This window comes from Eurypyga helias, unplaced genomic scaffold, assembly GCF_000690775.1.
Source record: "Eurypyga helias isolate BGI_N326 unplaced genomic scaffold, ASM69077v1 scaffold4822, whole genome shotgun sequence".
NCBI lineage: Eukaryota > Metazoa > Chordata > Aves > Eurypygiformes > Eurypygidae > Eurypyga > Eurypyga helias.
In genome coordinates, this window is record NW_010236512.1 from 18,858 (window position 1) to 29,437 (window position 10,580).

Genomic DNA, 10,580 nt, shown 5'->3' on the forward strand with positions numbered 1-10,580 from the left:
CTTAAAGTGAAAGCATGGATTAGACAACTCCCAGAGCTCCCTTTCAACCAACACTTCTGTAATGCTATTGATGAATGCAGTGGGATTCTTGGTTCAGACACAGGATACTTACTAGGATTCTCAAGCCTTTAAAATCTTGCCCCCCTCAATTGACTGAAAACCTTTCTCTCCAGTTTTTGGCTACACAGCACATTTTTGACTGAGGTTCTAATGATCGGGAGCCGGCTTGTGAGCAGTGTGAGCTGTTTGGCTATTTGCCAAAAGGGTAGTCCTAACTTCCTCTGCTCTGTGCAGTTCTGCATCTCTTTCCTGTAAGCTTCCTGTTCAGTCAGTCTGGCTACTGAACCAGCGTAAAGAGTTATCTTCATAAAGGCTTTGACCACCCCACATACAAATCCTCTTCTCTGCGGGTAAGGCAGATCTTCCTGGGTTACATTTCCTGGGTTACATTTCTTTTGGGCAGGCAGAGCAACCTCAGATGGAGAGGCATCAGATGGAGAAAGTCAGAGCACAAGCCTGGGTGGCATTTCTTTTGTGCGGTCCCCAGGGAAATTGGACATGCACTACTATCCTATTTTCTTTCCCATGCAGGTCACTGCAGGGCAGAATGAGGTCTGTAATAAAGGTTTGTTATCTCATTGCATCTGGATTTCTTAACTCCAAAGTTCCTGATCTTACCAAACTTCTGGTGATGATAGCAGGAGAGGAGAAGGACAGACAACCATTTTATCCTGCACCCTTTTTAATCTCCAAATTATGCTTTACGTCCTGTAACACAAATCTCCTTTTTTTGGGTTTTGGGTTAGGACTATAAGTCAGACAGATATTCTACTGCTGCTTGCAAGGCTAATAATTACCAGAGCTATTGATCCTCCTGCTGAGACCAAGGTAGCTACAGTTAAAACAGTGGTCAAAAAGAAATTTCCCCCTATGATACAATGCCCATCACAGTGCATTACGTGGATTTTCACACATGAAGCCAGGAAGGACTCGGCCGAACAGCAATAATTTGATCTAGATGTGCCAATAACTTGACCTGGAGCAAGAACCAGTAGAGGCAAAGCGAGACCCAGGCCACGTCTGTTCTGCTGCTGCTCTGGGGAACTGGTTAATGTGTTACATGCTGTTAATGGGTTGAACTTTTGGCAGCTTCCCATCATGTCACTGTCCCTGTTTCTGTCAGGGTGAAGGTCAGATTATCTGAGACGACTTGATTGTCCAGGCATTCTCTGGCCCCTTTTCCTGGCATTAGCTGTGGTGGGTCCAGGAATGGAGAGCACGAGAGAACAGAGTGGGTGGAGGGGGGAGGTTTTCATTTTTAGACCGTTTGCAATCCCTGTTTTCAGATCCTACCCGTAAGTGGGGGGCTTGGCACACCCACTCCTGTTTCCCAAACCCCAGCTCAGTCTCCTGCTCCCAGTCTGAAGGAAATCAATCTGCTCCTGCTCCTCCAGCAGCCTCCATGAGCAGTTCTGTGGCCAGCCCCATACAGGGAGCCCTGCCAGCAATGGAGCCTTCCCGCCTGGCCCCTGCTGTTAGCCCTTCTTTAGTTACCACCTTTCCTCCTCCATCGCCTGCTGCTCTGCCTCAAAAGAGAGACAGCTTCATCCTGCTGAGCACCCTCCCCTCCCTCCTCCCCCAGCACCTGGCCTTCTGCCCAGATTCAGAGCTGCTAGTTCCAGCTCCTCCTTACATGCCTCTCCCCATTTCCGGATGGGACCTGGCCCCCAGCCCTTATCTCCTCCAGCCCCTGGGCTGTTTGCAGAGGAGAGTATAAAGGGGTTGACTCGGAGGGAGAGTACAAGCAGCACCAGACCAGCCTGGGTGTCTGCTTGACTCACCACGACCTGCTCCACACCATGGGGAAGGATGGGCTGCTCATCAAACCAAATGTCTTCCTCCTCCTCCTCTTCTTCCTCCCGGGAGACACCTTGCTGACCACAGAGCCGTAAGCTATGCAGGGGGGTCTCTGGGCAGGCAAGGGACTTGGGTTTTATTCCTGTGTTTGTTGCTTTGTGTCTTATCTTCTGCCTGCTTTCTTTTACTCAGGGTAAAGACAGCAGGGCTGGGTAAAGTGTCCTCTACAAATAGCAATGTAGTGATTCAGGAGGACCCAAAAGCCTGTGAAACTGAGAGAGCAGCAGAACTTCAGGAAAAAATAAAAAAAGTAAAAAGGTCTATGAAAATACCTTTTGCTGCTTCAGAGAATTGACAGCATTTCAACAAAAGTTTCTGCACAAAATCAGTTCTTTACTTAAAAGGCAACTTTTTACACATCCAGGTTTTCTTAAGAGACAGACTTTTTTGAAAAGACAATGAAAGGTTTAATTTCAGGTTGACTACCCTACTCCCAGGTTGAAATGCCCAGGAGGTGGGAGTGTTTTTTTGACTGATAATGAGGAAAAAAGGAACAAATAACAGATGTGGAGTGACCAGATATGGCTTTATTTTTTAATTCGCATTTTTTAGGTCAGCCAATGGAATGAAAATTCCCTTCTCACCCAGGGTTATGTGGCACTGTAAGACTGTGGCTGTTATGGTCCGTGAGGATATGTTGTGCTTCATCCCTTCTTTTGCCCCGTTTGTATGAGAAGCGAGTGTGTGTTGTATATGTGTGTATGCGTCAGGAGCAGTGCGGGAGGGGTCCTGACATGGCAGAGACTGTCTGCTTTGGCTTTTTGGCAATTTATTTATTCACGAGGTACCGGCACTTGTGTGGCTGCTGAATCCTACTAACAGTGCCTAACAAAAGTGACAATTGACTTTTACCTACTGGCGTTATTCACAGTCCCGGGAGTAAGTGCTGCTGTTGTGCCAGAACCTGGGAAAAAATATCCCATCCTGGTGTTTGCATTGCGGATTTCCTTTGGTATCTCACTTTTGAGACTGTTCTCTCTCCCCTGCTGTTACAGACACACTGAAAATCCCCTTACAGTCCTAGAAAATGCTTCTCTCTTCCCGTACGGTGAAGGGTGTTGTCAACAGATTGGTTGATTTGCTCTTTCTGCACAGCTCCTGTTACCTGTTCCTGCCTCTCTGACCTGTCCTCCTCCCTTGTTCCTAGGCAGTATATGGTGCTACTGCCCTTTCTGATACACACCGATTCTCCAGAGAAAGTCTGTGTTCAGCTGACCCACCTGAATGAGTCTGTGACGCTGAGTGCCACACTCGAGTATCAAGGGGAAAACAGGAGCTTGATTGATGACGTGGTGTCGGAGAAGGACGTGTTCACCTGCATTCCTTTCTCTGTGAGTAGCTCATCCTTGTCGGATGATCCCTTGTGCCAGGGATAAGCTGTAAGAGCACGGAGTAGTAATGAATACAGTAACATTGTGTAGGTATTCACTTCCCTCTTGGCTAAAGGTACGTTCATGTCCATCCTCATCACTCTCTCACGGCTGAGATCTCCTTAGCATGATACCTGAATGGGAATTGCTGAATCCTGGAAAGCTAGCCCCTCTCTAGAAGAGGAGGAGAGGCCAGGAGAAAGAAGAGATTTTAGTACTGATATTCATAATGATGGCTGGCTGGTGAACAGCTTCTTCATATAGCTCTCCACGTCATCCTTCAACAGCCAGACTGCCACTTCAGATTGGGGTAGAGCTTTTGGACCTCAGGTACTTTTTGCCTTGTGGATATAGTACACTGAATTAATATGAGAACATAGACCTGTGATTCTCTCTGTCTGAAAAGAGAGTGAAGCAGGAAATTCATATCTTAGTGTAATTGATAGTCCGAGGGATTATAACAAGTCATGGGCAACCGGGAAAGTTGATCATCTGGCTCAGAGCACAGATTGTCTTTGGCCTGAAGGCTGAAGACCTGGCCTTCAGGACACTGAACGGATCAGCAGCTGTGTCTGGGTTTGTCTGATATAGGCTGAAGATTTAATTCTCTCACTCAGAGAGAGCTGTATAAGGAGCTGGCATGTCTGGTTTGGAAAAGGAAATGTTCTGCAAGGACTAGTGACATTATCTGAAAGAGAAAGGGGATTATCCCATCCGTGAATGTCAAAGGAAAATGACAGAAAGGTTTTGGTCAGAACAGTAAGAATTTCTTAAAATTGGGTGGCAGAGCTGGGAGTTCCTTTGCTGCACAATATTTGCACAATCACTGCACAGCTGTAGGAATGAGTAGGAATATGGGACAAGCAAGGATCAATCTCTTGTTCCTGATTATAGTTCCTCTCACTTCCATGTTGGGCTCATCAGGATTATATTAGATCTCTTATTTCATGACGATCAGTTCAGTTTGGGAAGGTGGTCCATAACATAGTGGCTTTTTTACTCTCCAGCTTCCAAAATCAAATACCCAGTCACCAGTCACATTTATCACTGTGATGGTGAAGGGGGCGACGCTGCAGTTCAGGAGCCGCAAGTCGGTGCTGGTCAAGAATTCTGAGAGCTTGGTCTTCATCCAGACAGACAAACCCATCTACAAGCCTGGACAGACAGGTACGGGGGAAGGGATGGAGATTTGTGTTTGAAGCAAGAATTCATACTAAAACCGTTGGACTGTGCTGGCCAGATGCCAGCTGCTTTCAGTAAGGGTCAGAACTGCAATCTCATGGCTGAGGCTAGTGTTTTTAATGCTGCATGTGGGAACAATCCATGGACTGTTAGCATACATGCACGTATGTGGGGCACCTGCACACACTCCCTCTGCCACTGGGGGCTCTGTTGTTGTGGTCCATGCAATTAGGGTCCACATTAAAATCAGACAAACACTGGATATTTATCCTATAGAGAACAGGGCCAAAATTCAGACTGAGTCATGAAATAGCTTTCAAAGCGGCAGCTGATTTTGCTCAATGAGGACAGAGAGAACTATATAAGCCTTTTATTTCTTCTAAGCCATTGATCTCCTAAATTTGGCCCAGAGAGAAATGAATGCCCTAAAAGAGGCACTGAATTCTCTATCCATCCAGAGCCAATACAAACTTGCAGCCAAGTGCTGAAATAATTTGCTTGTATTCAGCCTTCTTAAGAAGTCAGTCTAGTTATAACAAAACCAGGATACCCATGTGAATTCCAATGTAAAACTATATCCTTGCAAAGTAGAAAAAGGTAACTTAAATTTAACTTTGGTCTTGACTAATGAGATTCTGATGCCCGTGATCAGTAAGATGTACACACTGCCATGCTCTTAACATCCTCATATTCTTGTAATTTCTTACATGGGTAACCGTCCAGCAGGACAGCTTTCTAGTGAATGGTACTTCTTTAGAAGAGAACAGCTGTGCTCTCTGTTGTTCCGTTTGTTTTCAAAACTGATGTTTCCTGGCTGGTGACTGCACTGTGGAACCTCACTGTCTGCCTTTCTCCTATAGTCCTGTTCAGAATTGTTTCTCTGGATAAGGACTTCCGTCCCTTGAACGAGGTGGTAAGTCATCTGTGTGGGGAAAGGGAGAAAAGAAGTGTCTTCTGGGGAGCGATCTCACTATACTATATTGTAGATCACTATCTACCGATCTCACTATACTGAGATAGTTGTGCCATTTCTGGGTTGCCTCAGATCTTGTTAACAGGGTCTGTTCTTCAAATTTCTGCATAAGGCTGCCTTTTGCATTCTCAGAAAGGTTTGACAAACTGGAAATGAACCGTGCTGGTGTAAACACATCAGCAGTGAGCAAATCTACCATTATTGCAGTGTACACCTGCTCTTATTAGTACTGCAGATCATCCAGAGTTAGTAATTTCATCTGAATTTTCTGCCTGAGACAAAGGATTGCTCCCCCTCATGATGTACCTCAAAATGCTCTGTTGCTCCATACCAGGAACTTGTTTCCTTATCCCATGGGATGATCAGCTTGTTCCCTGAAATGTGGTCATAGCCCTGGTCATGTGGCTGTTTGCTTGCACTCTGTATAAATGTGCATTCTAAATATGCTATTCTCTTTCTTCTTTTTCTAGTTCCCGCTGGTGTATATCGAGGTATGTACAAACATTCAATTCATGTTCACATCTATTGCACCTCCACTAATAGAATAACTACCAGTTGCCTCAAGATGATTCCTGTCTATTGTACATATTAAGCAGGTCCCTTGCATTAATTTGAAAAAACAGAGCTTTAACTCACATGGTGGCAACCACGTACTCTAGGCCCTGGTTACAGCTCCTTCTATTGTCCAGCCCTGGGCTCCCCACACAACTCTGCTGGTGGCCCCCTCATTCTGCCTCATCCATCAGACTCCTGCCCTGCAGTCTCCTGAAACACTGGGGCTCTGCCTCACCTCACTGCTTTTGCTAGTGCTTTTTAGTTCTCATTGCAGACTCCCACTCCTCTCACAATCTCCTTGTGATCTCCTTATCTGTAGGACCCAAAGAAAAACCGTCTGTACCAATGGACAAAGGCAGAGTTAAAAGGGGGGATAATCCAGCTGTTCTTCAACCTCACCTCTGAACCTATGCAAGGGACTTACACAGTGGTGGCAAAGAAGGCTTCTGGGAAGACCATTCGGCATCCTTTCTCTGTGGAGGAGTATGGTAACTATCGCTTCAGTTTCAAGTTCCTAACAGCTAGTCCCACTGGGTATGAAAACGTAATTGAACAGAGTTGTAGATCTCACCAGAATGTCCAGCATGGCTGGAAAAATATCTCTGTGTCCTCTCCTTCCCAAGCATCATCCCTTTTTGAGGAATGAAGACTAGAGGACATGATTGGCCTGTCTCCACTCCTCCCTAAGCCCCAAGCCATGCAGTACAGCTCTTCTGATTGCCCACCTCAGCAGGGCTCCCATCAGGAGGAGAAATGTGCTCGGATCAGTCTGTACTGGCAACCACAAGCCTCACCTCCTTTCAGACAGGAGGCTGTAAGGCCACAGCCTCATATCCAGTTAGTTACGCACCTGTCAAGTGTCATGCTATGAGTCTGGGTCTCCCTTGCCTAAAGCCCAAAGTCCTGACCTTTTGGTGTAGGTTGGGGCTGTCTGTAAATTCAGGTCTTGCCTTTCCTCCGCACAAGCTAAACCCACAGCTGGCATGACACCTCAGTGCTTCAACCTCTGTTGCTCTTACCCCCGTGCCAGTTCCACCTGCCTGGCTAGAAAATGGTAACCCAGTAGACACCTGCACATGGTTGCAACCCACATAGCTTCCCACCCCAGCAAGCCAGCAGCAGCCCTTGTTACACGGTCTGACAGCATCTGGCTCATGCAGCAGAGATGAGTCCTGGAAAATGAGTCTGAAGTCCTTTGACCTCTTTCAAGTGCAAGACTGTTCCTGTGCCCTGAATCCCTACTAGTATTCTCAAGACAGCTACCACCTACTTCCTCTCCTGCAGCTGGGTTTGGATGTGATGTCATCCTCTGCTAAGTCACCAGGGAAAGCTATGGTGGTCTTCCTGTTTTGCAAATTGGTAAGATCTACATGCTTTGGAAATGCAGAGACTAGGCCAAAGTCCCAGCTCTGTATGTTTGTGGGAGACCTCTGTTGACTTAACTCTCTGTTTTCCTGTATCCTACTGCAGGATACCAGGACTGGTAACCCATGTGTAACGAGCTGCTGTGTTTTAATAGCTAGTTTAATAATCCTGTCTTCTTAACTGGCCTGGTGGGTGGCCAAGTGTCTGTGGTTTTCACTGACTTCAGTGAGATGTGCAGGTGACAGAAGCCTCTAAAGTCTGACCATTTAGACGAAAAAGGGTTTCAGGTCATTTGTAAGAATAGCCTTTGAGCAGCCTTCATGTTTCACTCTTATGTTATTCCCCACAATAGACTGTTTTCCTTTGGTTCTGCTGCAGTGCTGCCAAAATTCGAAGTAACAGTGAAAATGCCCAAGGTGATCACCATACTTGATGAGAAGCTGAAGGTGACAGTGTGTGGTCTGTGAGTGTCATTCTTTTAAGCCCTTCTTGGTTTCAGGTTTTAATTCAGCTGCTGTCAAAAGTCCCCTTGAGAGATTGAGATATGATACTTCATCATATTTCTCAACCATTTTGGGGTCACAGGACCAAACAGACTTAATTTACAATGAGACAAAAGGCAACAACTATTGCTTGGGGCACTTTGTATGTAACACGTGGAAATATACTGCTCTTCTGGTTTTAGGATGGGGTTTTTTTTGCATATTTTTAGTCATGGAGGATTTCAGACCAGCTGCAGTGCTAGGGAAGAGGTCCTCAGTTTAGTTTACCTGGGAATGATGCTTTAGCTGTGGCTTCCACTTGTCATTGCTGAGAGGAATCCTTAATTGATGCAGCTGCCTTCTTTCCATTGGGCCACCTCATTCGATTCCGTGTGGCAATGTTCCATGCGTCCTGCAAGGAGAGCCACGGCCTGGGCTGGAAAAGACCCAGTGCACATACGTACACAAACCAGTTCCATCCGACGTGGGTGGTGGGGTGAATACTCGCAACAAGTTCTCCTAGGTGATGGGTACTCTCAACTCAATCAGCATTAAAGTAAATGATTTCTGCCGACTTGTGTGTTATTCCCAGGGATGCAATCAGGTCTATAAGATTCAGTGCTCCTACCCTAGTTGCCAAGCTTCTTCCTAAAATGTTACCAAATTTCTTTCTGCTTTTTATTGCCTACGATGACCCTGCTGTATCCTGGAGGCAGCTCTAGGGAAGAGTCCTGGCTCCACTGGGGGTGAGCTAGTAAGTTTTCTCTATCCCTTTTACATTCCTAATGGCTCTGTTTGTTGGGTTTTTTTCAATCCTCCCTGCTGGTAGATACACATTTGGGAAGCCTGTCCCTGGCCTTGCGAGCTTCCGTGTGTGCCGGAAGTTTGAACACGCTTCCACTTGCTACGGTGAAGAGGCTAAGGCAGTGTGTGACGAGTTCTCTGGACAGGTGAGTCACGGTTACTCTTGTGGGTAGAGTTATAGGAGAAGGCATGGTTTACTCAGCATGCCTTGTACGGAATTGGCTTGCTCTGACAGTATGTACAAGCATGATTGTGGAGAGGGGAGAGACTCCACATATTTTAAGGAAGCCTGAAGAAGGAGAAAAGATTGGGTGCAAGATGAAATGTGAAAGGCAATAATAGGGGGAAGGTCTGTGCAGTAAGAAATGTGTGTGTAAAAGCAAGAAGCTGATGGAGAAGGAAGAGATGGGAAGAAACAAACAAAAAAGGGCAGGTGGAGTGGAGTGTATTAGAGAGAAGTTAGAGAGAAAAGGCATGAGTGATGAGAGTAGAGTTGGGGTTGGCTGACATTAGAGACAGTGTTTGGGACCAGAAATTTGTGTTAGAAGGAAAGGAGCAGAAATCAGGGGAAGGCTGATGCAGTTTGACCAAGAAAGAAAGGGATATGGATTTAGCAGCAGTGATTAAGACAGACAGCAAGAAAACCCAAAACACTTTATTCCCTCTTCAGACTGACAAGCCTATGAGATCAAAACTGAATGGTCTGGAACATGGACAGGTACAACAGTGCCCATGGTGCAACTAGCTCAATTGACAAAAGCTAGGGTAATAGCAATTGTGAAAACATGCCAGGACAGGAAAGTAAGCAGAAGACATGCTGGTGGTCCTTGGGGTCTGCTACAATATGATCCCCACAACTGACTCTGCCGCTGTTGTTGTCATCCATGCTAAAAGAGAATATGAACACTGCGGTGCTAACCTTTGTGTCACGCATCTCTTCCCTTTTCTGCAGAGACCTACCTTGTACGTGAAGATGTTGAAGAGAGGTGGCAAGCTTTGGAAATACTTTTCCAGCTGTCATCTTCTTGCTACGCATACACAGCCTTTGGTTTATGTATCACTTGGGTTGTGCATTTAAGCCAGCACTATTCTGATGTGCCTGATGCCTGGCAAGCAGTTCCTCTGTAACATACACTTGAATAATTCCTTATGTTTCTGTATCAACTTTTTGGAATTTCAAACTTCACACACACATACACAAAAATCTCTGAGGTTGCAAGCTCTTTGCTCTGATGTTGCTGCAAGTACTTCGAAATGCTCCTTGCCAAACTATTGATGTGCTTTTCCCATTTTGATAAAAACAAATGTGAGATAATTGGCTTCTTTCCCACTTCAGGGCAAAGCACAGTGATGGTTTCACTAAATTGGATAAACATTATATAGATGAGACTATAATGGCTTTGTTTGTTTTCCTTCAACAGACAGACAACTATGGCTGCATTTCTGAAATGGTAAAGACCAAATTATTCCAGCTCAAGAGAAGTGGATATGAGAATAAGCTCCGTGTGGAGGCTAAGATTAAAGAGGAGGAGACAGGTATGAATCATCTGGATTGAAGAGCTGTGTAATAAGCCCAAGAGGGACCAGCAGAGGGGCCTGCCAAGTAGGGATGAGGGAGAAGACTCTTGCTTTTATGGAATCCAAAAGTTTTCTACCTGGAAGCCAGGAGCATCAACAACATTGCTTGTCCAGCAAAGGAGGGTTGGCCTGGAGTAAAAGGAATTCTGGTCAGGCAGAGGCAAATTAATTCTTCATGCTTTCTCCTGCAGGAGTGGAGTTGACTGGAACAAGCTTCTCTGAGATCACAACCACCATTAGCAAAATCACCTTTGAGCATTCAGACTCCCACTACAAACCTGGAATCCCCTTCTTTGGGCAGGTAGGGAAACCATGACAATGGAACACCATGAGTGCCAAACGATCATGCTGCTG

The 10,580-nt window shown here is 45.8% G+C and overlaps 1 protein-coding gene across 1 annotated transcript in view; it reads left to right on the forward strand.

The window, feature by feature from the left end:
* Window positions 1-1,859: 1,859 nt before the first annotated feature.
* A2M (alpha-2-macroglobulin) overlaps window positions 1,860-10,580 on the forward strand; it is a gene marked incomplete at its 3' end in the record, with an annotated part of 24,873 nt that continues 16,152 nt past the window's right edge. Inside the window, exons 1-10 of the mRNA XM_010147110.1 lie at window positions 1,860-1,948; window positions 3,065-3,248; window positions 4,295-4,454; window positions 5,330-5,382; window positions 5,913-5,933; window positions 6,317-6,485; window positions 7,741-7,825; window positions 8,674-8,794; window positions 10,070-10,184; window positions 10,418-10,527. Of these exons, the coding sequence (XP_010145412.1) occupies window positions 1,860-1,948; window positions 3,065-3,248; window positions 4,295-4,454; window positions 5,330-5,382; window positions 5,913-5,933; window positions 6,317-6,485; window positions 7,741-7,825; window positions 8,674-8,794; window positions 10,070-10,184; window positions 10,418-10,527 (1,107 nt within the window). The remainder of the gene's footprint in view (window positions 1,949-3,064; window positions 3,249-4,294; window positions 4,455-5,329; window positions 5,383-5,912; window positions 5,934-6,316; window positions 6,486-7,740; window positions 7,826-8,673; window positions 8,795-10,069; window positions 10,185-10,417; window positions 10,528-10,580) is intronic.